At 37.7% G+C, this 25,857-nt stretch overlaps 6 protein-coding genes, 1 non-coding gene and 2 pseudogenes across 10 annotated transcripts in view; 6 read left to right on the top strand and 3 right to left on the bottom strand.

Moving 5' to 3' along the window:
* The window catches only part of LOC104713429 (sister chromatid cohesion protein PDS5 homolog A), an 11,683-nt gene extending 7,427 nt beyond the window's left edge, over positions 1-4,256 (top strand). The window contains exons 19-32 of one of the 2 annotated variants that reach the window (XM_019229500.1): positions 349-406; positions 828-962; positions 1,049-1,242; positions 1,319-1,457; positions 1,541-1,678; positions 1,756-1,842; positions 1,927-2,253; positions 2,330-2,397; positions 2,470-2,521; positions 2,986-3,072; positions 3,189-3,232; positions 3,409-3,515; positions 3,804-3,877; positions 4,019-4,256. In XM_019229500.1, the coding sequence (XP_019085045.1) occupies positions 349-406; positions 828-962; positions 1,049-1,242; positions 1,319-1,457; positions 1,541-1,678; positions 1,756-1,842; positions 1,927-2,253; positions 2,330-2,397; positions 2,470-2,521; positions 2,986-3,072; positions 3,189-3,232; positions 3,409-3,515; positions 3,804-3,877; positions 4,019-4,054 (1,546 nt within the window). In that variant the 3' untranslated portion in view covers positions 4,055-4,256. Of the gene's footprint in view, positions 1-348; positions 407-827; positions 963-1,048; positions 1,243-1,318; positions 1,458-1,540; positions 1,679-1,755; positions 1,843-1,926; positions 2,254-2,329; positions 2,398-2,469; positions 2,522-2,985; positions 3,073-3,188; positions 3,233-3,408; positions 3,516-3,800; positions 3,878-4,018 lie in introns of both variants that reach the window. The other variant, XM_019229499.1, reaches the window with a different exon arrangement.
* On the top strand, positions 4,590-8,676 carry LOC104713428 (long chain acyl-CoA synthetase 9, chloroplastic). Its single transcript, XM_010430539.1, has 12 exons — positions 4,590-4,809; positions 5,180-5,683; positions 5,780-5,860; positions 6,057-6,311; positions 6,464-6,595; positions 6,672-6,845; positions 7,029-7,258; positions 7,368-7,485; positions 7,597-7,728; positions 7,820-7,954; positions 8,044-8,250; positions 8,336-8,676. The coding sequence occupies exons 2-12, from the start codon at positions 5,237-5,239 to the stop codon at positions 8,498-8,500; spliced, it is 2,076 nt and encodes a 691-aa protein (XP_010428841.1). The 5' UTR covers positions 4,590-4,809; positions 5,180-5,236; the 3' UTR covers positions 8,501-8,676.
* On the top strand, positions 9,523-12,903 carry LOC104713427 (filament-like plant protein 1). 3 transcript variants are annotated; one of them, XM_010430537.2, is made up of 5 exons: positions 9,523-9,710; positions 10,393-10,484; positions 10,587-10,782; positions 10,868-12,279; positions 12,357-12,903. In XM_010430537.2, the coding sequence occupies exons 2-5, from the start codon at positions 10,395-10,397 to the stop codon at positions 12,729-12,731; spliced, it is 2,073 nt and encodes a 690-aa protein (XP_010428839.1). In that variant the 5' UTR covers positions 9,523-9,710; positions 10,393-10,394; the 3' UTR covers positions 12,732-12,903. The 3 variants fall into 3 exon arrangements, with proteins under 3 accessions (XP_010428839.1, XP_010428838.1, XP_010428840.1); XM_010430536.2 differs by having other exon boundaries at positions 10,326-10,484; XM_010430538.2 differs by lacking the exon at positions 9,523-9,710 and having other exon boundaries at positions 9,926-10,484; positions 12,361-12,450.
* On the bottom strand, positions 13,172-13,576 carry LOC104713426 (heat stress transcription factor A-4a-like). The gene has a single exon (XM_010430533.2). The coding sequence runs from the start codon at positions 13,574-13,576 to the stop codon at positions 13,172-13,174; it is 405 nt and encodes a 134-aa protein (XP_010428835.1).
* Positions 13,853-13,924, top strand: TRNAQ-UUG. Its single transcript has one exon. It is a non-coding gene; the product is annotated as a tRNA-Gln (tRNA).
* LOC104713425 (tubulin--tyrosine ligase-like protein 12) lies at positions 14,000-18,924 on the top strand. The gene is made up of 15 exons (XM_010430532.2): positions 14,000-14,321; positions 14,423-14,659; positions 14,821-14,945; positions 15,021-15,237; positions 15,380-15,505; positions 15,619-15,875; positions 16,337-16,444; positions 16,661-16,802; positions 16,914-17,079; positions 17,312-17,469; positions 17,552-17,875; positions 17,976-18,050; positions 18,170-18,242; positions 18,333-18,490; positions 18,589-18,924. Exons 1-15 carry the CDS (start codon positions 14,055-14,057, stop codon positions 18,733-18,735), a joined length of 2,580 nt encoding a protein of 859 aa, XP_010428834.1. The 5' UTR covers positions 14,000-14,054; the 3' UTR covers positions 18,736-18,924.
* LOC104715872 lies at positions 19,004-20,417 on the bottom strand (annotated as a pseudogene).
* On the top strand, positions 20,502-21,166 carry LOC104713424 (acetyltransferase At1g77540-like). The gene is made up of 2 exons (XM_010430531.2): positions 20,502-20,806; positions 20,902-21,166. Exons 1-2 carry the CDS (start codon positions 20,546-20,548, stop codon positions 20,971-20,973), a joined length of 333 nt encoding a protein of 110 aa, XP_010428833.1. The 5' UTR covers positions 20,502-20,545; the 3' UTR covers positions 20,974-21,166.
* Positions 24,245-25,333, bottom strand: LOC104715871 (annotated as a pseudogene).

The following is a 25,857-nucleotide window of genomic DNA, read 5'->3' as shown; positions in this document are numbered from 1 at the left end:
AAGGATGAGCTATATTCAGTTTTGACTTGTTGTCTTTGGCAGATATATGGGCTCAAAACACTTGTGAAAAGTTTCTTGCCTCGTCATGGTCAAGTCGTAAGGAAGATCGATGACTTGCTAGACATTTTGAAGAAAACATTAAAATCACAAGGACACGATGGCATCAAGTCATGGTATATTCTTTTGGATAGTTATGCAAATCAATCATGTTGTACAGGCTCTTAACATGAAGCCGTCATTTTAATGAGCTTTCACAATTCCATAATCAGTTTCTCTTGAAATTTGTAGCGATGACACAGGGGCTAATGTTAGACTGGCTGCTGCTAAAGCTGTTCTATTGCTTTCAAGGAAATGGGACCTTCATATTTCTCCTGAAATTTTCCGTCTTACCATTTTGATGGCAAAGGTAAAGTGACTTCCATCTTGCACAACAACCAAACAATTTAGAAAACATTCTTGAATATTATCCTAATAATTTCTACTGCTTTTTTTCAATTTGTCTTTGTTAAGTGATGGTAAGTCATGAGTCGTCTGTTACAGTGGCTACGTACTGAATCCTACATTTTTGTCACTTATGAGAGTATCCATCCTTGCAGTTTCATATGGGAAGTATCCAAAAATAGCTCTCATTGTATAGGCTTGTGTGTATGGTAATTTATTTCTGAAAGAAAGGTGTTTATTGTAGTGTTAACTTTGTAACGGCAGTGAGGGCAGTCTGCCTTTAAATTGCTTTCTTTGATTTCATGTACTGGATATCTGTGCTTAGAAAGTTGTATTTACGTGCTTTATGATTGTCTTTTTGACCGTTTAATTTTGTCATCTGCTAGGATTCCAACGCCTTTATCACCAAGACTTTTCTCACCAAATTGCACAAGCTAGTGACCGAACATATGATACCCAGTCGATATGCATGTGCTTTTTCGTTTTCTGTGTCTACTCCATGCAGAGATCTGCAAAATGATGTAACTTTCTCATACTCCTCTCTCAGAGTATTTTAGTTGTTTCAATCCTTTAGATTCTCTGAGAAATTTCTTGTCTTTTTGTTCAGTCATTTAGATACATCAATGGATTCATCAACAATGCTACAAGAGAATCTCGAGCATGTCGGGATTTAGATAAAGGAGAATCACTCACTGATAGTCCAGCTTACATGATAGTGTTCCTAATTCATGTTCTTGCACATGACCCAGAGTTCCCTTCAGAAGACTGCAGGGAAGAGCATGTCTATACTAGCTTTTGTGGGTAATTGCTTTGTTCTTACTATTTATGGTGGTTGGTTTCATTTTGAAGTTTTGTTCTCACTTATTTCCTCTGGCAGCCCTCTGTTCTCGGTCTTACAGGTGTTACTTAGTATCAAAAACAATGGTTATACAATCAAGGAAACCGCCCCTTTCTTGTTTTGTATCTTCCGTGCAATTAAAAGAGCTGAGGATGCTGTTGATTCTCGTAAAACGCCTGTAAGTGTAGAGTGATAGCACTGAATTATACATATGCTTCTTTCTCATTCATATACCTTATTATTTTACGCTCTGAACTGCAGAGGCTGCACATTCTAGCTGATATTGGTTACTCAGCTGTCAACATATTAAATAGTATTGTAGTCAGGTCTCCACAAACCCCACGGTCAATTTTGCTGCCATCATCATTGTACAGTCTCACTAGCATAACGAATAACCAGGCAAGTCCTGCATTGTGTCAATAAACTCTACTTGTGACATGAACAAAAATTTATGATTTCGTGAATGCACTCCGCAGAATAAGGCTAAGTCTCGTGCCCAAAATGCCTTGGAACAAAGTTTCATTGAAAGAGTAGTTCATATATTCCAATCACAGAATTCCCTGGTATATCCACACTGCAACATTTTACTATCCTTCTACCATTTTGCCTGCTTAACTTTTCTGATCCTGTTTCTGCATACTTGAAAGCTCTCCAAGCATGATCGGAGGTGTCAAGAAGATAGCCTAGCAGTTGGTTCGGAAGATAAAATTTTACCTCCATTATTGGGCAATCAAATTGAAACCTCGATTACTGGTTCAACTGAAACCAGCAAAAACAACACGAGGTGTAGCAGGAAGCGAACTCATCAGGGAGAACAAATTTCTTGTAACTCCAAATTTTTGAGAACAGTTGAGTCGGAAATTCCTATAAAGAAGCTAGAAAGACACAATACTCGTTCAAAGGAGAGTATCGACGCAAGTGTAAGCAATAAAATTACATCTTCCAAACACTCCGGGGTAGTATCTGCTTTAAAGGTAATTACAATATATATGTTAGATCTTTATATAACTATCCATATTTTCTTGTGATACCAGTTAATAATTGTCACAGAATATCAGCAACCACGGCGAAGCAATCATTGGGCAGCGGATTAAATTACTCTCTCCCGCAGATGGATGGTAGAAATTTCTTATACTCGACCAAATATACGTTGGAGCTTCTGTAATATTTTTTTTGTCCTTTTTTACCAGTTTCCATCGGGGCACTATTGAAAAGTTTAACTCTAAAAGCAACTCTCATAAGGTATGCATGTGACATCGAAGTCCTTATTCTACTTTTTCGTTGATGACTCTTGATCCATTCATCCCCATGAGTGTTGCCTTTTCAGTAAGAAACTATCTATCAAATGCTATACTTTTTTAGTGCGGAATATTTCTTCACTGCAGATCCTTGGCATATGATGAGATGGTTGACAAGACAATATGTATTATCATTTAATTGTCCTATGTGCTATATTCGGATGACACTCTATTCATGTGGACTTTAAACATGCTCTATTGAGTTCCTTTGGTTAAAACTCCGTAGTATGAAGGGGTCATTAGTATTTTTTCTTCAAATAACCACTTGATTCTATGTGCTGGTTATGGTCGAAGGTGGTCGTATAGAACTCGAATAGCGTACATCTTTGCGAACCTTTTGCTTTGGCCCCTTCTCTGCCTTCTTGCTGCTGCACTCTGTGTCATGGCTTCTGTTTTGCTTTGTTGCAGATTATTTTCGATAATGGGGATGTTGAATTGGTTTGCTTGGATAGCGAGAGCTGGGAGACCCTGAGCCATGAATCCTTGCAGCAACAGGTACGTGGAATGCTATATGTGTAATACATGATTCAAGTGCTACCACCTTGGAACCTAAAATGAACTTGACACCAGTACAATAGGTAACAATCTATGTTTGAATTTTCGTTATCCAGGAAATATTGGGAAAGGAGACGGAATCGTTTGCTTCTCAGAATTGGTAGGTTAAGATCAACCAAATTTCTTTGAACTCCTGAATCTCTGATTGCATTTATCAACTTATAAGATTGATGGTTCTTTTGTTCCTTCCACTGGATATCATTGATTTTGTTGTTTACGCCCATTTCCCATGTCATCTTTAATGATAACAACGCGAAATTACTTTGCTTTCTGCAGCGTCCCTGGAATTAGTCATACACTCGCAAAGGCTAATGCCCAAAAGCAGAAAACGACAGCAAAGCAGCAGAACAAAAAGTTGCCAACCAAATTGAATCCTCCAGCTGGTAAATTGTTGCAAACTTGTCAACTATGCTTTGCCCATTTCGTAAGGCTACTTGAGATATTTGGCTCGTTAGTGTCTGAGTCCATCCTGGTGGAAGCATAAACACATGAGGCTTCCTTTAATTATGTCTAGCTTTCACAATGAATGAGTCTTCCATAGTATGGAGAACATTATCGTCTCATAAGTGAAAAGAAATTTCAAATTTGTTGACAATTTATGCTAAAGCTTTACTTGATTGCTTTTGGATTTGAAATCTAATCAAGACTCCCATGTTTCATGATGTCAGCAGCGAACTCAAAGAAAGGAAATTCGGTTTCTGGAGAAGGATCAGTTTCAGAAGTGACCGACCCAAGTGACAATATTGTAAGCCTCCTCTCTTTTGGGTATAAGAGAAAAGCCTTGCTTCTCTCTTTCTAATAATGCTAATATGAACACCACCCAATGATCATAGATTCTAATCCGAAATCAGAATGCTGCTGTTAATGTAATTGTTAAATTTTTCAGGGACTCAGAAGAAGTCGGAGACAGAGAACTTCGTAAGAAGATGATCCCCACTATAGCAAACGGAGTTCCTAAATTATGTTTATAAACGACCTCGTACAAAATAATGAACGAATCCATTGTCTTAGAGTTAAAAAGTGTTGATGATGATGATGACCCAAACCAAAGAAAAAGAGAAAAAGTTGTTCTCTCTTTTTTTTTTTGTTTCTCGACTTAAAGGTCAATTAATTTTCATACGTAATCTAACTAAAAACCCAACCAAAATCTTCCTAATTTCCCCCAAAAACTCATAAGTTGGAAGTTTTGTTCAAACTCAAAAATGGCAGTTAGATTGGTTGTTGAAATTAGGTGCGAAATTGACCTGAATTGAGCGTTTTGTGCAATGAGATTTGGCGTACCAACTGGCAGAGGTTATTTGCATGGCCGTTTTGTCAGATTGATGACCTAACATAACACATCCTACGGTCCAGATCTTCTGACTGATCCCTCCACGTGTGTGGGTTTATTTTTTTTTCTTCCCTTATATAAAAATAAATAAAATTCAAAAACTATTTTTTTTTTTGTTTTCTTTCTTTCTTTCTTATTCTTCGTTTCGTCTCTCTCTCTCTCTCCGCCTCCACAGTCCTCTCGACGTCTCCGCTGAAAAGGACCATTATACCCTTCACTCTTCTCTGTCCTCTCTGTCCTCCTCCTCTTCTCTAAATTGGAGCCTCGCGCTCGCTGCTCTTTTTTTTTTTTTCGCTTAAAATTGTTATCGCCGACGTCTTCTCCGGTTTCGTTTTGCTCCGATCACGGTATATTCCACTTTCTTCTCTCTCTCTTATGCTTCACATTCCCGATTATATTCTTCGAATGTTTGTTTCATGGAAGTGTGTTGTTCTCTCCTTTTTAGGCTTGATTAGTTTGTTCTCTACACTCGCCTTTTTTTTTTCTCAGATCTTTTGAAACTTGAACTCGATTTTGTCGCGGATCAAAATGAAATGTAGTTATACACACTTAGTTCTCTAGAGAGCTCTACTTAGCGAATGTGATTTTACTCGAGTCTATTTCGTGTAGCTCTTCTCTGTAATACTACAGCTACCGCGTGTATTTTAGAGTTGTTTTTTAGTGAAATTGATTCATGTTAATAATGTTGTTCAATTTGTGATGGGGTTTTGGTTTCAGGTGGAGGTGTTCATCAGCGATATATAATTCTTCTTTGTTTGGTGGGTTTAGTGAGAGATGATTCCTTATGCAGCTGGTGTTATTGTGCCTTTGGCTTTAACGCTTCTGGTTCAGAAATCTAAGAAGGATAAGAAAAGAGGTGTTGTTGTTGATGTTGGTGGTGAACAAGGTTACGCCATTAGGAATCATAGGTTTGCTGATCCTGTTACTTCCCATTGGGAAGATATCTCAACGCTTCCGCAGCTCTTTGAGATATCCTGTAATGCTCACAGCGACCAAGTTTTCCTTGGTACCCGGAAGCTGATCTCTAGAGAAATTGAGACTAGTGATGATGGTAAAACGTTTGAGAAACTTCATTTGGGCGACTACGAGTGGCTCACTTTTGCCAAGACACTCGAAGCTGTCTGTGATTTCGCCTCTGGCCTTGTTCAGATTGGACACAAGACGGGAGAACGTGTCGCCATTTTTGCAGATACTAGAGAAGAGTGGTTCATTTCCCTACAGGTGATTTCCCATTTTTTTGTTTCCTGTTTTCTCTGCCTCAATCCGAATGCACTGTTGTTACAGTTATGAAATGTTCTGTGTGATTCAATGTTTCAGGGTTGCTTCAGGCGCAATGTCACTGTGGTAACTATATATTCATCTTTGGGAGAGGAAGCTCTTTGTCACTCGCTGAATGAGGTACCCATTGCTTCTCTTCTCTGCTTTCTCTCTCATATGGCGTCTTATATATACAGTACGGTATGATTATGATATTCACATAGGGTAGAATGAGCTTTATGTTATCCTGTGGTAACCACAGTGTGGTTAAGTATTTTAATATTTGTGTAGGCTTTCCTTTTCATATGTTCATGATCTCCTTTCTTTTACTTTCCAGACAGAGGTCACAACTGTAATATGTGGTAACAAAGAACTGAAAAAGCTCATGGACATAGGCCATCAGCTTGAAACTGTGAAACGTGTGATTTGTATGGATGATGAGTTCCCATCTGATGTGAACAGTAATTGGAAGGCAACTTCATTTGCTGATGTGAAGAAACTTGGGCACGAAAACCCTGTGGATCCGAACTTTCCCCTCTCAGCAGATGTTGCTGTTATAATGTACACCAGTGGAAGCACTGGACTTCCCAAGGTTAGAAGGTTTTCGAACAAAATATACTTTCACATCTGTTGTTTCAGATTAAGATTTCTTCCTATGGGTCTCAAAATTGTCGTATCAGTTATTTGTAACTGGTTGTGCAAATATTTACTCATACTGATTTTCCCACTTCCCAAACTGTGTAGGGTGTTATGATGACACATGGTAATGTCCTAGCTACAGTTTCAGCAGTGATGACAATTGTTCCAGACCTTGGAAAGAGGGATATATACATGGCATATTTACCTTTGGCTCACATCCTTGAGTTAGCAGCTGAGGTATCTCAGAACTTTATTGTCCAATGATTTATTCACTTTCGGAGAATCTTAATACGGCCTGAAATCATTGTTGTAGAGCGTAATGGCTACTATTGGGAGTGCTATTGGATACGGGTCTCCCTTGACCCTTACGGATACTTCAAACAAGGTAAAAAAGGGTACCAAAGGAGATGTCACTGCACTTAAGCCCACTATAATGACAGCTGTTCCAGCCATTCTTGATCGTGTCCGGGATGGTGTCCGCAAAAAGGTTCGTGCATGTTAGATACACATCCAAATTCTTTGGCTGGTTATCCTCTACTTAGCTTTTGCTCTACTAGTTGTTTAGATGATACCAGCCATCTCCCAGCAACCAAGAAGCGCTAAATTGTCTCCATCCTCTTGTGAGTATAACCTTATAGTTAAATAACCACCGACTATTTATGATCATCAGGTTGACGCAAAGGGTGGATTGTCGAAAAAATTGTTTGACTTTGCATATGCTCGGCGATTATCTGCAATCAATGGAAGTTGGTTTGGAGCCTGGGGACTGGAAAAGCTTCTATGGGATCTGCTTGTGTTTGGTAAAATCCGTGCGGTATTGGGAGGCAAAATCCGCTATTTGCTCTCTGGTGGTGCCCCTCTTTCTGGTGACACTCAGAGATTCATTAACATATGCGTTGGGTAAAAGCATCCTTGAATATCTCCTTGAGGCTCACTCATCTCCAACCTTCGATATTTATGTTTTTGTTCCTTTGCCGTTTCTGTGATCTAACACTCTGATATTCCTCAGGGCTCCAATCGGCCAGGGATATGGGCTCACAGAGACTTGTGCTGGTGGAACCTTCTCTGAGTTCGATGACACATCCGTTGGCCGGGTGGGTGCTCCACTTCCTTGCTCCTTTGTAAAGGTAACCTCTTTACCTGATTTGTCCACTCTTAATTCTTTGTTAGCTTTTAATCCTTTATCAATTTTCATGTCGTAGTCACGTATGATCATATATGCGTATATCTTGTTTCAGCTAGTAGACTGGCCGGAAGGCGGGTATCTAACCAATGACAAGCCAATGCCCCGTGGTGAAATTGTAATTGGTGGCTCAAATATCACGCTTGGGTATTTCAAAAATGAGGAGAAAACTGAAGAAGTGTACAAGGTAGGAATCAACATCATTGGTTTTGGCAATGTTGAAGAATTGGTTGGTTCGGCTTTTCCTCTAACTGTTTTATACACTTGAATGTTCAAAGGTTGATGAAAAGGGGATGAGGTGGTTCTATACAGGAGACATAGGGCGATTTCACCCTGATGGTTGCCTCGAGATAATAGACCGAAAAAAGGATATTGTTAAACTTCAGCATGGAGAGTATGTCTCTTTGGGCAAAGTACAGTCTTCTCAAAACCGAAACTTCTCTTTTATTTCATCTTTACTCAATTCTCCAGATAATATTAACAGACTCCTTTTTTTCCGCAGGTGGAAGCTGCTCTAAGTATAAGTCCGTATGTTGAAAACATAATGGTTCATGCTGATTCATTCTACAGTTACTGTGTGGCCCTTGTGGTCGCATCCCAACAAACACTTGAAGGTTGGGCTTCAAAGCAAGGAATAGACTTTGCCAACTTCGACGAACTATGCGCGAAAGAAGAAGCCGTGAAAGAAGTGTATGCGTCTCTTGTCAAGGTATGTTCATTGCTACCCAGCGATTTGAGTCCCCCCCCTCGGAAAGTTCCTTTTATTAATATACAATATATATGTGTGTTTGCAGTCGGGTAAACAATCGAGATTGGAGAAGTTTGAGATACCAGCAAAGATCAAATTGTTGGGATCTCCATGGACGCCAGAGTCGGGCTTAGTCACAGCAGCACTAAAGCTTAAAAGAGATGTAATTAGGAGGGAATTCTCAGAAGATCTCACCAAGTTATATGCCTAAACTTATCTTCTTCTTATACCTCTTCCTCTACTTTGTGTGTTCGATAGACACAGCAGATGCACAAAACTTGTTTCTCTTTTACAATTGTGTCTCCAACAATCTTTGTAGGCTTTGGGACCATAGTCTTTCACAACTTAAAAGGGCCTTTTTTATCAAACCAAGTGATACTTAATCTCTGTAATTAAGCTAGTACAGATAGTAGTATAATAATTTTATAGTTTAGTTGTGTATCTTTCGGGACTCGAGATAAAACGACAAGAGGAAAGAGGCTATTAATTGAAATTAGAAGTGAAAATAAAGTAATCTTACCAACTACCCAACAATTCAGTAAAGATAAGTAGAGAGTTGTTAATAAATAACTCGATATTGAGATAAATACTGTTAAAATAGTAATAATTAAATGTATTTTGTACTTAAAATGGAAAAGAAAAAAAAAGTAGGAAGCCGAAGAGATTCAATCTCAGCCGTCGGATAAATTGTGTATCTCACTGATTTTGTCAGTGGAGTGAGAAACTCTCAATGAATGAGAGAATGACCAGCGTCAGCGAGACGCGTGAGAGAGAGAGAGAGCCTCTTTTAGAAAAGAGTCCCATTTATTATTAAATTAACCTTTTCCGTTCCGTTACTATTAGTAATTTACTAAATAAACTATTACAACAAACATCCTTAAATTCAAAAGCTGCTTTCGTAATTAATTTTTTCCTAAATTATTGTCAATAATGTAAATTCACGGGCGGGAATTGTGTAAGCAAGTTAATAGGTTTTTAATGTCAACAACAATTCAAATTTACTACTAATTCTTTACATTTTTACTAGTATTATAATAGAAATTCGAATATAAAAATAAAAGCTGAAAAGTTTTAAATGTTTGAGTTCACAGCTCCACATACAGAATATCACATGCTCTCTCTCTCTCTTTCTATCTTTTGAATTAAAGAAAAAAAAATAGTTTTTAAAAAGAAAAAATTAGAAAATTAAAAATAGCAAAAAAACAAGATAAAGAGAATTCTCTATCCCTCTCTCTCTCTCTCTCTCTCTCTCTGTCTTGTCGCTGTTATTAATCGTAATAGTGTTTCCAGACACAGTAGAAGAAGAAGAAGAAGCAGAAAGCTTTCGTCTTTTGTTTGTTTAATCGCTGATTCTTTTTTTATTTTGTTTTCCATTGGGGCATTTTCGGATCTCAAAGTTCTTCAGATATCAGACAAAAAAGGTATTTAAAATTCATAATATTCTCTTCCTCTGTTCGTACTTCTTCATCTCTCCTTAAAGGAACCAACTTTGTGTTTCTCAAATGTACCAAAGTTTGGATTTTTTTTTTTGTGTTTTACCTCTCAACCTTGTTTATTGGAGGTTTGTTTGTTTGAAGATTAAGACTTTACTTACTCAACACTGTTGTATTATTACCTGTCGTATCTATTTGATTTGGTAGATTTCAAACTCATTGTTCCATTTTTTGGTAAATGAATGAAGCATTTGAGTTTCAAATTTTAAAGTTTTGAGCTGTCATACTTACTTTTGTCTTGTAGCTTTCTTCACCGTTGTTTTTTGTTTGTTTTTTTGATTATGGAAACGGACATCTGGAACCAACAAACGCACATTTGGTACAATAAAGACAAAATCAGTTTCTAATACTTTAGTGTGTGTTAAATGATTGGGGTTATTCAAGATTTTTCTCTTATCTTGCATGTTTGGTGATTGGTCTCAGTTTTCTTCATCTTTAAGTTTTTGTTCTTCTTCTTTGACTTTGTTTGTTTATGTAACTTTCAGCATTTTTTAAAGAATCCAATGTCTCTGCTCTCTCTCTCTCTCTCTCTCTCTCTTTCAGATCCTGAGACTAGCTAGTGTTGTTATGTGCTGATTCAATATACTATTGTTGTGGTCTTGGGAACTAGAAATGGAGAAACGGAAGAGAGAATCATCTGAGATAAGCTTTGGTGAATCAGAGTCACTGTCTTCACTATCTGAGAAGGATTCTCAAATTCATGTAAGATAATAAGCACGGAACTTGGTTCTCTTTATTTCTTTTCTTAATGTTATGTTCTTTTGTATCTAAAAGATTATTGTGATGACTGATGTTTTTATCAAGCCTGAGAGTACAATGGAGTCTCATGATGATGAGATACAATCATCAACGGTTTCGTTGGAAGAAGAGACTGAAAATGAGGATTTGAAAGATAGCATAAGGACTTTGACTGAGAAACTTTCAGCTGCTCTTGCTAATGTAAGTGCTAAAGATGATCTGGTGAAGCAACATGTCAAAGTCGCTGAAGAAGCTGTCGCTGGTAAACATTTCTTTTCTTTTGCATTTTGGTTATGATTCTGTGAGTTCTTTTATTTTAATCTTTGTGAAAATATGCTATTGTGAAGGGTGGGAGAAAGCTGAGAATGAAGTGGTTGAGTTGAAGGAGAAGCTTGAGACTGCTGATGATAAGACTAGAGTGTTGGAAGATAGAGTAAGCCATCTTGATGGAGCTTTAAAGGAGTGTGTTAGACAGTTAAGGCAATCAAGAGATGAACAAGAGCACATGATTCAAGAAGCTGTGAACGAGCGAACCAAGGAGTTGCAGACCTCTAAAACCAGCCTTGAGAACCAGATTCTTGAAGCTGCTACCAAGGCTGAGGAGCTTAGCCAAATGGCGGAATCCGTGGCGAAAGAAAACGTGGTGCTGAGACATGAGCTTCTTGCACGATGCGAAGAGCTAGAGATCAGAACCATTGAGAGGGATTTAAGCACCCAGGCAGCTGAAACCGCAAGCAAGCAGCAGTTAGATAGCATTAGGAAAGTGGCAAAACTCGAGGCTGAGTGCAGGAAGCTTCGTATGTTGGCTAAATCATCAGCTTCGTTTAACGATCATCGATCTATAGATAGTCATTCTGATGGAGGGGAGAGAATGGATGTAAGTTGCTCTGATTCATGGGCATCATCCACATTGATTGAAAAGAGAAGCCTTCAGGGAACTTCCTCTTCCATTGAACTTGATCTCATGGGAGATTTTCTTGAGATGGAACGTCTTGTAGCATTGCCCGAGACACCAGATGAGAACGGTAAAAGTGGACCTGAGTCAGTGACAGAAGAGGCTGTTGTTCGGTTAGAGAACTCGTTGGCTGCTGAAATTGAAGTATTGACTTCTCGAACTAAGGAACTTGAAGAGAAAGTGAAGAAGTTAGAAGCGGAGAAAAATGAGCTCGAAAGTGAAGTTAAACATAACAGAGAAGAGGCTGTTGCTCACTTAGAGAACTCGTTTGCTGCTGAAATAGAAGTATTGACTTGCCGAATTAAGCAACTTGAAGAGAAGTTAGAGAAGTTGGAAGCAGAGAAAGATGAGCTCCAAACTGAAGTTAAATGTAACAAAGAAGTGGAGGGCACATTGAGATTTGAGCTTGAAGCTATTGCTTGTGATAAAACGGAGCTGTATGATAAGTTGGAGAAGATGGAGGCTGAGAAAGCTGAGTTGCAAATATCTTTTGACATAATCAAAGATAAGTATAAAGAATCTCAAGTTTGTCTGCAAGAAATTGAGACGAAGCTGGAGGATATACAAACGGAGATGAAACTTGTTAACGAACTAAAAGCAGAAGTTGAATCTCAAATCATCGCCATGGAGGCAGAGGTAAATATTAAAGCCGCGAAGATTGATTCATTGGAAGAAGACATGAGAAAGGAGAGGTTTGCTTCAGATGAGCTTAGAAGAAAATGTGAGGTTCTTGAAGAAGAGGTCGTCTCTCTCCATCAAGAGAACGCCATCAAGAGTGAAAATATAGAACCCAAGATCAAACAGGTCTGTCTCCAAACTTTGGCTATGTGTTTTCATCACAATCCTTTTCTTCCACTAAAACTTGATTATATATTGTGTAGGAAGACATAGAAACAGCTGCAGGGAAACTTGCGAATTGTCAGAAAACAATAGCTTCATTAGGGAAACAGCTGCAGTCTCTTGCAACACTTGAAGATTTCTTAACCGATACACCGAGTATTCCAATGGCTGCAAACGGTGTATGCAGCAGCAGCAGCAACTCAGAGAGCTGGAAGGTTCACAAGAACGAAACTTTCCTGACGAGAAATCGTCCAGAGTCCATCAAACCAAGTAACGGAACATCATCTTCCTCTTCTTCCGCTGCTGCTGTTGTTTCAGTGCCAGTTTCATCAAACCGAGGCAGTTCTGAGAAGAATCGCAATGGATTTGCAACAGTATTCACAAGAAGTAAAGATGGGATACATCTAGCGATTTAGCATATCTTTGGCAGTAGGCAGTGAGACTATCTCTTAGGGGTTAAAGGATCCGTTTTGAATGGTTTTAACACCACTTTGTTCCTTTTCTAGATTTTGAATCCTTAAAGTAGATCTCTAGTGTATGCAGGGGATAATGTTTCTAATCAATTTTCTAAAAAGTTGTTCTAGTAAAGTTTCTATGTCATGTTGTTATGAATCAGAGTTCAGAGAACCATGTAAAGACTATAAAGAAAGAATCCACCAACACAGGTAAAAGAGAGTAAGATCAAAGACTAGCATACAAAAGATAAAGGGCTTACATACATGCCCCAGGAGATCCGAATATACGTAATGGCAATACATAGATCAAAACATTAAAGAAAAAAACAGTTATATATTACAAAGCATGATTATTCATTACTACTACTAAAGCAAACTTATACAAGAAGTTATTATAATGATCAAATTTGTAAGTGTTTGAAGAGACCCTCTACTTGAACTCGATCTCTCCTGGCTTTGGCTTTAGCCATCTTTGCTTTACGTTTAGCCGTCAAAGCTTCGTTCATCATATACTTCAAAAGCCCCGGTTGATCTGCGACAAAGTACTCGTTTCCAAACTCCAACTGACCAGCCCCGTTAACTCTTTTAAAGCCATAAGAACGAAGCTTGGAGAGAAACCATGAGAAGCTTCTACCAAATTCAACACATGTCGGCATAATCTTTCTGCGAAACTCTCTCACGTTCCAGATGATGAAACTGTCGTAGCTTTTGCTCCACGAGATGATTGAATCCGTCGTAGGATCATCAACGACCTGATAGATTCTAACGTAGAACGGAGACAATCCCCTTGGAAATTTGTGAACCATCCTTACAAGTCTCAAAATTGATTTTTAGGTTTCCAGACGAGAGGGGTCGAATTATTTATAGAAGAGCTATCAAATCAATTGACGGTTTAGATATGATCATCATCTAATATTTCAGCGGTCACGATTAAAAGTTACAAAGTTTCCTTTTTTCTTTTTCCTAATTTTTTTTTTTTTTTGTCAAACTTTCCTAATTTCTTTTGTTCCTCTTTTTCTTTTATTTTCATTCTGTGGAGCTAATTTCATAAATAAGTTAACTTGCTACAAAGAACCATCCGAGGTTCTATGGTGTAGTGGTTAGCACTCTGGACTTTGAATCCAGCGACCTGGGTTCGACTCCCGGTAGGACCTTTTTTCTTTCATTTTTTTTTGGTTTTAAAAAACTGCTTTTGAAAATTAACCCTATTACACACACTCCCACTTCTTCTTGTTGTTTCTGTCGCCGAACGCAGCTAAAAACCCTCAGAGAGCAGAGAGGAGAATGAGCAAAATCGAGAGCTTCGACGATTTCGTAAAGGTACATGGGATACTATTGGCGGCTTCGGGTTTGCCGCCGAAGCTTTACCCACGCCTTTTCCAGAAGCTTGCTTCCGATACTTTAGACGGCGGCGCTTACTTTCAAATCGAATCCTCCGATGATGATAGGCGACGGAAGCTTCTCCTCACTTCCGATTCTATGCCTAAAGATTCTGACGTCTTCCTTGTCGATCACGCCTGGACTTTTCGCCTTCCGGATGCCTGTAAGCAGGTAACTAACGCCACTCTCTCTCTCTCTTTACACAATTCCGAAACTAGTTTGTTGAAATTAGAGTTCTGAGAGTCTAATTAGAGTTCTTTTGTTTACTTCAGCTTAAGGAAGTTCCGGGATTGGCTGAGAGGATGGCTTCTTTGATGAGTGTTGACATTGATGTAGAGGCTGGAGAAGAAGAAGAAGTGGCTGAGGAACTCTCTGTTCATCAGATTATAGACAATGAAGTACGTTATGCAGCGGATGAAGGATATGACTCTCTAAGATGGTTGGAGTTGGAGGGTCTTGGAATTGTTGATGACTCATTGCTCTCCCTGCATTTGCCTAGTCAATTTCAGGTCTTCAGATCTTTCTTCTATTTCCTTCAATACATATATGCTGGACTTTAGCTCAGATGTGTTTTTGTAGACTTGCATAGACAACTTGAAAGTATATATTATGCGTGAATTCTTTTAGATTCTAAAGCTTCTTCAATTTGTTGCTGTGAATGTTTTGGTAGGATTTAGTGGCGCTTAGTCTTATCGGGAACAAAATCGAGAGTGGGGATGTGGTTATACAAGAGGTTACGAAGTTTAAGAATCTGAAGGCTTTGTGGCTGAATGACAACCCTGTTCTGCAGAAGAGGTAAACATGCATTTACTAAATATACGGATGTGTGGGGATAAAATTGATTTCTCATGTATAGAATTTGCTTTTCAGTGAACGTCAGATGGCTGACGAAATACTGCAAGGCTGTCCGAGTCTTGAAATCTACAACTCGTGTTTTACCCCTAATTATGGGTTATGGGCACTTGGTTTCTGTGGAGATATTTTTGGGAAGGATAATCCTGGTTGTGTTCAGCAAGACCAACCCTTGTGCAATGTCACCTCACTTGACCTTTCAAACCGGTCAATACACAATCTGTCAATAAGGCCAGTTTTTTCCCCTTACTTTCTTTAGAGAGGCAGTTTATTGACTGAATAAACAATGAACATATATGTCTCCATTTTGCATCTTATAGACCTCTAGATATTTAAGTATCTGATTTGACTGCCTTTATTACTTTCTTCATTTTCAGGCATTTCATGTGCACGAGATGCCAAAACTATCACATTTAAATATCCGTGGAAACCCATTGGATCAGAATTCGGTTGGAGAACTATTTGAAGTCTTGCAGCTCTTCCCTTCGCTGTCTTCCTTAGAAGTAATTGTTGCAAGTTTTCCTTACGTATTCAGATACAAATTGAGGTTATCATACAATGTTAACTAAAGTATATTTATGCAGAGATGTGCTCACATGCTACTTCTTGTTTGTAGGTTGACATACCTGGACCTCTTGGAGACAATGCTCTAGAGATTCTTGAAGCTCTGTCAAAACTTTCTTTGTTAAATGGCGTTGATACAGCTAAAATACTTGAAAATGGAAAGCTTGTCATATATGCAATGCTCCAGCCACGCATTCCTGAGCCAAATCCTGAGGATACTCTTGTAGACCGTGTTCTCGGTGCAATGTGGTTGTATGCGATGAATTATCGCCTTGCGGATGAGGAAAAGCTTGATGAAAGTTCTTTGTGGTATGCACTTTTTCTCTTTGTTTGCTATATTAAAATTAGTGCAGTGGATTTGTTTGATATAATAAACGGCTGGTTGCATTTACCATTTAAAGTATCAAAACATTTTTCATTCAAATATATAAATTACAAAATACGGGTTGGAATTTAAAGCAAGATTTATCTAGTGATATTTGTGACATTCTAGTCCAATCACTGAAAGCTGTAGGATTTACCATTCTTTATATATAAGATTATCAGAATGACCATTTTCACTTTTGAAGTGTATTCTCACCCCTTATCCCATTTGTATGATTGGGAAAGGTCTCTTTATGTGTGCTTTTTATTTTTGGGAATGAACATTTGATGCTAGTCTACAGTCTACATCTTAAAAGGTTAAAAGTAAGAGTTTATTATGTAGTTCTTAGGCACTTAGTTTTTGGATGTTGATGAGTGTGAGTTGCGCAATGATATCACTTTTGCAGGTATGTGATGGATGAATTGGGTTCAGCTTTGAGGCATAGCGATGAACCGAATTTCAAAGTGGCTCCTTTCCTTTTCATGCCTTCTGGGAAACTAGAGTCTGCTGTGAGGTAGAATTTTTTCCTGCACTGCTCCATATACTTCTTGAGTTCATATCATGTGTGCTGTAAACACATATTATGTGGTATCGTTTACAAGTGTAATGTGGATTGACATGGGCTTCTTGATCAGGGCTTACATGTCATGTCATGTATGCAAATATTTTCGACAATGCTACTTTTTATGTCTCGGATATGCTTATGTTTATTTGGTTTTCTATGTTCCAGCTATTCGGTAATGTGGCCTATAAAAAGTCTTCAAAAAGGTGATGAGTGCACTCGTGATTTTCTATCTGGTATTGGAGAGGACGAACAGCGGTCTGCCAGGCTCACGGCCTGGTTTGAAACTCCTGAGAACTATTTTATTCATGTACTTCCTCGGTGTCCACTTTAGCTTTCTCTTCATTAACAGACTTCCTGTTCTCTCATTTCCTTCCAAGATTTTTGTTAATTAACAGATTCTCTGTTATTGATTTCCTAGGAATATGAGAAATACCAACAAAAACTGCAGGCTAAAGCTTTTGATTCATTACCTTCCAAACCTTCAATTTCCCGAAGCATACGGCATAGTGATGGGTCTCCTTTACTGGTATACACGGATCTACCTCAAGTTGAAGAATTTTTGACACGCCCAGAATTTGTGATCAGTAAGAGATTGATCCAGTTTTCATAATATATCATTAGTTCTCATTTAGCAACTCCTTATTGGATGCATAAACAATGCAACTTTAACTTACCACAACTGTCCCAACTTTTTAAATATCTTTTGTTTTATAGATAGTGGAGTAAATTCAGTTTAACATTAGAAAAGCTGTTTCATGCATTAGACGAATCAGGGTTTTTCTTTGTGTGTTTCTGAGTTGTGTCGCCTGCTTGCAGCAAATGAACCAAAAGATGCACACATATTATGGACGAGTGTACAGGTTGATGAGGAGCTTAGAAAAGAGGTGGGAATAACAGATGACCAATACATAAATCAGTTTCCCTTTGAGGCGTGTCTTGTTATGAAGCATCATCTTGCAGAGACTATTCAAATGGTAAATTCAGCAAACTATGCCCTTAGATTATCATAGCAACATTAGTAACATGTGAATGAAATCTCTATGTCTTGCTGTACAGGGTTATGGATCTCGAAAATGGTTACAGCCTACTTATAATCTTGAAACTCAGTTGTCCCAGTTTATTGGGGACTATTATGTCCGTAAACGTGATCAGATGAACAATTTGTGGATCTTGAAACCATGGAACATGGCACGGACAATCGACACAAGTATAACAGATAATTTATCTGCTATCATCCGCATGATGGAAACTGGTCCCAAGATCTGCCAGAAGTACATAGAGCACCCTGCTTTATTCAAGGGGAAGAAGTTTGATCTGCGATATGTTGTCCTAGTGCGGAGTATTGACCCGTTGGAGATCTACCTAACAGAGATTTTTTGGGTAATGCATATGTTATTTCTCTTCATCACAGCCAATTGAAGGATATTTCACTCATTTTGAATAAACACCATGTGGGCCATTCCTATTTGTTTGATTTCAGGTTAGGTTGTCTAACAACCCATATTCATTGGACAAGCACAGTTTCTTTGAATATGAAACTCACTTCACTGTCATGGTATATGTCTTAAGAACATTCTTTTTACATAATAATTCAATTCTGATAAAGATTGCAATACAGTATATAACAAGAACTCACGTTTGTTTTCCGATGTCTTTTCTCTTATGCGTTTGCAGAACTATGGTGGTCGGAAGTTGAATCACAAACCCACAGCAGAGTTTGTGAGAGAATTTGAACAAGAACATAACGGTATATATATACACGGCATTTGGATTTCCTTCATTTATATATATCTTTCTGTACTTCATTATATCAATAACACAATTCAACTCTCAATAGTTAAATGGATGAATATCCATGAGAAGGTGAGGCAAGTGATACGGGAAGTGTTTGAGGCGGCAGCTCTCACGCATCCAGAGATGCAATCCCCCAAATCCAGAGCCATTTACGGAGTAGATGTAATGCTCGATAGCTCATTCGAGCCAAAAATCTTGGAGGTTTGTCACTACTAATACCTGACATATAATTGTTTGCTTCAGAACAAACTCTTGAGAAATTGCAAGTTCTCTTATTAATGATTGTTTATGGTACGCAGGTTACATATTGTCCTGATTGCATGCGGGCTTGCAAATACGACATGGAGACCATGGATGGAAAAGGCATTGTTAAAGGCGGAGATTTCTTCAATTATGTATTCGGGTGCCTCTTCTTGGACGAGACTGCTCACGTAACTCCCTTGTGAGCTCAATAGCATGAGAAGAGTGGTGGCTTAGTTCAAAACTAGAATTGTTGTTTTATTTATTGACATGTCGTTTGTTAAGTTATGCACCATGAGAGATTGAGAGTTTTGCTTTGTAATGTACGGTTTTTTGCAAGTTGCATTGAACTTTTTGTATTATTATATTATAGAATAATTTAGTTATATATCAAAGAAATCTCCCCACCAAATCATTGTATAGGGGGAAAAATTCGAAATCATAGTATATGCACAACAAATCCAACCGAAGGATTTAGGGGGTTTCTTCTCCTTGTCCACTAAGGTCTTCCTTCATCTTTATTGAAGCAACGACTTTGTGTATGATGCTCTTAAGGGCGGGTGCGCTAACAGAACACTTGTTATCCTCAAAACATGACTTGCCTTGTTCAGCTGCTCTGCAAAGCTGTGGATCCAAAGGAACTTTCCCAAGAAACGGCACTCCCATTTCCTGACACATTCTCTCTGCACCGCCTGCGCTGCTGTCAAACACTTGGCTGCAAGCCAAAACATCGAGAAGCTCTGGAGCATTATCTCTTATGCAAGAGATCATGTCTTGAGTCACGTCGATGGAGGAGCCGGTATCAGTTGCCAGCTTCATGAATTTGAAATCCGTCAACCGTTGAGATAAACCACTCATGTTCTCTACCACTCCTAGGACAGGGACACCAAGTTTTGCAAGAAAGTTGACTCCTTTTCTGACATCAATCATGGAGACTTCCTGAGGGGTGGTGACAATGATAGCACCGTCGATCCCCGTATGTACAAGGCTCTGGATGGTGGTGATGTTTTCGTCAGAGGTTCCTGGTGGGGTATCAACGACAAGGAAATCGAGCTCTCCCCAGTAAACGTCTTTTATAAAATTTTTGATGAGAGCGTTCTTGCGTGGACCTCTCAAGATGGCAGGCTCATCAGATATGAGACCTATGGACATGACAGCGAGGTTTTCATCCACATAAGCAGGAGACCATCCAAAGTTGCTCTGGTGAAAGTCATGCACTTCAAGGCCTAACATTTTAGGGATGCTTGGCCCGCATATATCTGTATCCATGAGGCCTACTTGATAGTCCATGCCTGCCAGGGCATACGAAAGCTGAGCTGAGAAAGTGCTCTTACCAACCCCTCCTTTGCAAGAGCATACCAGAACTTATGCTTCACAGTTTCCATTCTTTCAGCTATAGCAACCAAATCTAAATTAAGAAAACAAACAAAACATAACACAGACGTTAGCATATATCATACAATTTTGTGTTACAAGTAATTGTCACAAGGACAAGGGTGCATGCATGTGGGTTGTTTTACCTGGGTCAGGTCCCTTAGGAGCAGTGGCACATACTTGCTGATTAGGGCGCAAGAATCTGACAATCCAGCAGTTTCTGATTGGGGACCAGGGCAATCTATATGTTATTCACCACCAGCAAAACAATCAGTTAGGTTAATTACGGACACAAACTTGCTGAAAGCAAAAAAACTGAAACACATGGATTGATTTTGCTTACCCTCGTTGGCGTTCTCCATGTCGACTTGTGATTTGTTCATAACTTATCCTTATAGAATTAACAGTGATGGGGGGTTTAAGACTTTAGAAAGACCAACGAACAACGAACTCGTGGGGTTTAGGAGGAGGTCGACGACAATGAGATATTTATAGCATTGGGTGGGTTACGTGTGCCGACTATCAACCCAAATTTAGGCCCATTAAAAGGCCCAAACAAACAATGGGAAGAATCAGATTAAAAAAAACAGTTAATATTCGCTCCTTCGATTTCAGATTTATTTACGGTTTCTGACATAACATATGACGAACACGGCGGCGAAGATGGCGACGGAGACACCGAAGATAGTGTGGAACGAAGGGAGACGGCGATTCGAGACGGAGGATCACGAAGCTTACATAGAGTACAAGATGAGAAACAATGGTAAAGTGATGGATCTGGTCCATACCTACGTTCCTTCAACCAAACGAGGATTAGGTTTAGCTTCTCATCTCTGCGTCGCCGCTTTCGAACACGCCTCCTCTCACTCCATTTCCGTCATCCCTTCCTGCTCCTACGTTTCGGTATAAAAATTTTAAAAATCTATTCGAAAATTTCTTGATTTCGAAGTTTGAATTCGTGAGTTTTGTCACTTTGTGTGTGTGATTGGATTTTGCAGGATACGTTTCTTCCTCGAAACGAGTCTTGGAAGCCTCTAGTTCACTCAGAGGATCTCAAGTCTAGCATCTGAAGTGAACTACTCTCCCTTCTCATTGTGTGCTCTGTAATAACAAAGTAATAATGTCGTCTCTTAACTAAAATGTTCAATAATAATCGTTGGTTGTGTGTATCTTGAAACATCTTGTAATAATCAAACTCAGAGCGACTTAAATCTTTATGGATCCTAAAGCTTTCACGTATCGAAATTGAGCAGTTTAATAGTATTATTTGGTGTAATCAAAAATCAAGATTTTGATTATTCGATTGCCAGATATAAGATTAGAATATGAAATTTCTTATCCCCTTACTTAAAAAAACGTTGTAGAATTGTTGTCGGAAGAGGAGGAATAAAAGAAGAAAGAAAGCGTAAGACGCAATGAGGCTTAAAATCCATTTTAACCAGTTTAAGTTATTAACAACAAGTCATGGAAACAGATATTAATGAGGCTTAAAATGATATTTAGATATACCTTTGAGCTACCAAGAAGTAAATAAAAAGCAGTAGTAGCAAATGGACCAAATGCTGCAAAGCATAGAGGCTCTCCTAATCCTTGGTAACTTAACCGAAATGGCCGACACTAAAAAACCAATCACAAAGTACTTACTCAAAGTTGGATTCTCCTAGATTAGTAGTATCGAATTGTCATCTATGGAGTGAATTCAGTAATAGTATTGCACGGATATTACTTGCATTCAAAGATGTCCAAACAAGACCAACAACACCAAGCACAAGCGATGTAAGTGTGGTTCAAATATTTATTAGGAGGGAACTAATTAATTGCAGCGGCTAAGGTTCCCGCCCGGCTTTTCCAAGTAAAACCCACAAAGCAAATTTATTAGGAGGGAACTGACAAATATTTTTATTAATTTTTAAAATTGCATAAATATAAATGATTTAGTATTATGTAAAATAATTTATCTTAGAATATTTAATTATAAATATTTGATTTGTATTATTTGATCTGCTTTCACTATTAAACACAAATAATTTGGACATCTACAGTAGAACATCTATAAATTAATACTCGCTATAAATTAATAAATTCTTTCCGGTCCCGAGTTGGACCAGTGTAAAAAATTATATATTTCAATAAAATAATAAGATAATAATTTTTTTGGAAATCCAGTGTAAAAATATGGTCCCATCAATATCATAAATTAATAATCAAATAAATTATATATAGATGTATATAGTGAAATATGATTCTATTGTTGTTTGCCTATTCTTGAATTTGCATTCTTGTTGGAGCTCATCTCTAATCTTTTTTTATTGTTATCTTTCAAATTGTATACAAATATTATAGAGAAACCTAGATGCGATAATTATTTTTTTACAAGTAATTGGTTCTAAAAGTATCGCAATATCTTCTTAGACTTCATTATTACCATGAAGGATAGTAGTGGCAATTTTTTCAAAACTCTAAACTTCTAAATTTATATATTTTACCTAGATAATCTAGTAAACAATTGACATTTATCCTATTATGATAGCTAAATTATTAATTAAGAAAATTCTTTAAAAATGTGAATGATAACAAAAGTATCTTATTTTGTAATACTAAATTATAAAAATTATAAAAATAAAAAATCTCTTCATAAATTAATAAAATATTAATTTATCGATAAATTAAAACCTCTATAAATTAATAAAAGTTCATGGTCCCGACCTTACTAATTTATAGAGATTTTACTGTATATCCATTTGAACCACACTTGCTCCGGCATATCCACTTGATTCACATTTTTTTAACTTGAACCGTTTGATCCATTTTCTTCAATCAGAGCTTAATTATTTTTGGTTCATTTTTCATTTAAATGAACTAAGATTTTCTGAGTTTAGACCAAACTTGTACACTTAATTAGTTTGGTCTCGAATGATATTATAGAGGTGAAGATTCAATATATTTAGATTTTAGATCATTTATTGTCTACAACCTAATATCTCTTATATTACACACAACATTTACGTTGTATATAAGAGATATATATATATATATATATATATATTATTTATTTATAATAATATTATCTGAGTTGAAAATAATTATAGTTAATTAAAAATTTGTCACTACAACATAAACGTACATACTAAAAAGTATAAAATCTATGAGTATAGTTCAACAAATCATTCATTTTATGTTTTGGTAATTCTTTTCGCTGACTGCATCTGGTTCACACCACCTAGCCCAGTCAGCCTTTCTGAAATTTTGAAAGCGTCCCACTATTATCTACTACTCACCACTTAGATTGTTTAAATTCGACTTGTTCCGCCAAATCTACTTGATCCACATTTATTTTGCTTGATATGTTTGATACGTTTATCTACTTTCTCCTCCATTCAAGTGAAAGTTTGGACTGTAGACCAAACTTGTACAATAAATTAGTTAATTTGGAACGATATAGTTAGATGTGAAATATGAATATATCAGATTTCTAAGTTAACTCATTTATACTGCTAGATGAACACATCCTATTGTCTACTACTTATATAAAACTATATTATCTAGAGTTGAGTAATTATAGTCTAAATTGAAATTCTATCACTGGGTGCACATTATTTAGAAGGCCAAAGTGTGCAGCAGCTGCCTGAGCTCTCTGGTCAAGGTCTCCGTCGTAGTACAAATGGACCAACACGAGATTCTGGAAATCGAGACTAGCGAGTCTATATTCGGCTTGTTTCCAGCCAGTGTTTATTCCATGAGGTGTTAGAAGCTGAAGCACCTCCTTGTGACCAATGAGGTCAGTCCCTCCTCTGAACAACTTCACGGTTGATTGGTAACGCCACTTAGCGAGAGGTTGCCGGAGTATCTGTCGGTTTGGCCGGTTGTTGCCCAACCAATGCCTTCGCACGTAGTACCAATAGTGCTGACGTAGTTATGGGGTAATCTTTCCGGATAGTCGAGATAAGTCTACAACGAAAACGTTTGCAATATGCAAGTATAACCAATAATATATGTTTTGGTACATTAGTTTCACAACAACATGATCATTATGACTTTTAATTTTTATGTATTTTGGTTATCCTCCGCTTTACTGATCTTGCTTGGAAAAGAAGTTTCGCATCAAGAAAATAAATAGAAAGAAATCAGCGAACACATGTTTGATTACTTCTAACAATGACTCTAAATCAACAACTTTGATATATTGCACGTGAACTCAATTAGTATCTCTTGTTCAAAACGGCTGCCTTAATACTAAATAGCAGAATCATGTTATACAGGTTTAATGGCAAAAGGAAAGATACTCAAGCAAATTTTTCATGTTGAGCTCATCATCATCATCATCATCATTATCATCATCATCAATATCATCATCATATACAAAATATGTCCATGTTTCTCCATCATTAACTTTCCAAGAGTATTAGGACAACTCAGGAGAAGAAGACCTGAACGCTTGATATTTTCAAAGTCTGGCAAACAGGACAAACACCAGTAAACACATCACAGTCTTTACACAAACTCAAGTGTCTACACGGCACGAGCAAGACCGAAACCTCTTTTATGTTACAAGACTTGCATCTCATCTCAGCACTTGCCATCCCCGGGATGTTTGTATGAGGCTGCCTCATCATCAATCTCACTATCCCCAAACCCTTCTTTCATTTGATGATGATCAGCTATTACTCTTACTGCATTTTTGTTGTTTCCATGTGACATCACTTGTTGCAAATTTACCTTTAAGGCATTAACCATAGATTCATTGTACTTTGCTTTGTAATGCCAGTTCTGAGCTTCCACTGCAACTTGTTTTATCTTATCCACGAGTTCCCTGTTCTTCTTGTTCATGCTTTCAATCTCCTGATCTTTCTCTAGAAGCTTCTTGCTCACATCCTTTTCTAAGGCGTGACAAATGACTTTACATGTCTCTGTTTTATATCTCTCACACCTTTCGCCATTTGATCCGCCTGTTCCAAGAAAGAGTACATTCTCAACAACATGGTGTATACAAGCAAAATATTTGCAGATTGAATTAGTACCTGGAATTCTATAAACTGATCAAGCTCGTCTTTCTGTCTATCGAGGTCCACTCTGATATTGTCACCAAGTGACTGAAAGACTGGATTTGTGATGCTTCCATTTGCCGAAGTTACAGTAGAGTTGAGCTCATTGAAGAGAAGCTAGCCAATCAATCTGTATAAAGATTCATAATCTTAAGAGGAAGAAGAAGATGGGTTTGTTTGAATTGTGTGAAACAAAAACATCCAAGAATTTAATTTTAAAGGGCTAAAAAACTTTAATTTAAGGGACGAAGAAAGAATAAAAGAAGAATAGAAACAGTTACAAACTTAAAATCTCAAAACACACTTTCTTTCATACTTATATCACCATTATTATTGCACTCCGTTAACACACAGCCCTTTATAATATCACTTGCACAAAACCAATCATTGTATGATTTTGGTAAATGCCAAAACCAATCATTGTATGATTTTGGTAAATGCACAAAACCAATCATTGTATGATTTTGGTAAATGCTGTCAGAAAACAATAAGTGTGAAGGGTTTTCTGTGTGATTTCCACTTGAGGCTGAACCTCTATTTATACATTCGAGAGATTAACCTAATGTATCCTAGCTATTTAATGGTAAGAATATGCAGTTGCCTTTATAAACATAGGCTAATTACAAGTATTGATTTGATGAGATACGATTGATACTAATGTATCATTAGCATATCTCATTACCCCCCCTCACGTTGGAGCGTACAGGTCACTGATGCCTAACGTGGACTTGAATGCTTCGAACTCTTTACTCTCGAGTGCTTTGGTCATGATGTCTGCTAGTTGTTGTGACGTATGAACATGTTTCGTTTGGATGACACCACGAACAATCTCATCTCGTATGAAATGGCATTCACGTTCGATGTGTTTTGTTCTCTCATGGAACACTGGATTAGCGACGAGGTGAATGGCAG

Source organism: Camelina sativa, chromosome 9 (assembly GCF_000633955.1).
Source record: "Camelina sativa cultivar DH55 chromosome 9, Cs, whole genome shotgun sequence".
Classification (NCBI taxonomy): Eukaryota; Viridiplantae; Streptophyta; class Magnoliopsida; order Brassicales; family Brassicaceae; genus Camelina; species Camelina sativa.
This window is presented reverse-complemented; position numbering and strand designations above follow the sequence as displayed.

Excerpts from the sequence above, each read along its gene's own strand:
- LOC104713425 (XM_010430532.2), top strand. The coding sequence starts at position 14,055 with ATGAGCAAAATCGAGAGCTTCGACGATTTCGTAAAGGTACATGGGATA. Across the intron at positions 14,660-14,820 it reads ATTTGCCTAGTCAATTTCAG|GATTTAGTGGCGCTTAGTCT; the intron begins GTCTTCAGATCT and ends ATGTTTTGGTAG. Across the intron at positions 17,876-17,975 it reads ACCTAACAGAGATTTTTTGG|GTTAGGTTGTCTAACAACCC; the intron begins GTAATGCATATG and ends GTTTGATTTCAG.
- LOC104713427 (XM_010430537.2), top strand. The coding sequence starts at position 10,395 with ATGGAGAAACGGAAGAGAGAATCATCTGAGATAAGCTTTGGTGAATCA. Across the intron at positions 10,485-10,586 it reads AGAAGGATTCTCAAATTCAT|CCTGAGAGTACAATGGAGTC; the intron begins GTAAGATAATAA and ends GTTTTTATCAAG. Across the intron at positions 12,280-12,356 it reads TAGAACCCAAGATCAAACAG|GAAGACATAGAAACAGCTGC; the intron begins GTCTGTCTCCAA and ends TATATTGTGTAG.
- LOC104713428 (XM_010430539.1), top strand. The coding sequence starts at position 5,237 with ATGATTCCTTATGCAGCTGGTGTTATTGTGCCTTTGGCTTTAACGCTT. Across the intron at positions 5,861-6,056 it reads TTTGTCACTCGCTGAATGAG|ACAGAGGTCACAACTGTAAT; the intron begins GTACCCATTGCT and ends TTTACTTTCCAG. Across the intron at positions 6,596-6,671 it reads TCCTTGAGTTAGCAGCTGAG|AGCGTAATGGCTACTATTGG; the intron begins GTATCTCAGAAC and ends TCATTGTTGTAG.
- LOC104713426 (XM_010430533.2), bottom strand. The coding sequence starts at position 13,576 with ATGGTTCACAAATTTCCAAGGGGATTGTCTCCGTTCTACGTTAGAATC.
- LOC104713424 (XM_010430531.2), top strand. The coding sequence starts at position 20,546 with ATGACGAACACGGCGGCGAAGATGGCGACGGAGACACCGAAGATAGTG. Across the intron at positions 20,807-20,901 it reads CTTCCTGCTCCTACGTTTCG|GATACGTTTCTTCCTCGAAA; the intron begins GTATAAAAATTT and ends TGGATTTTGCAG.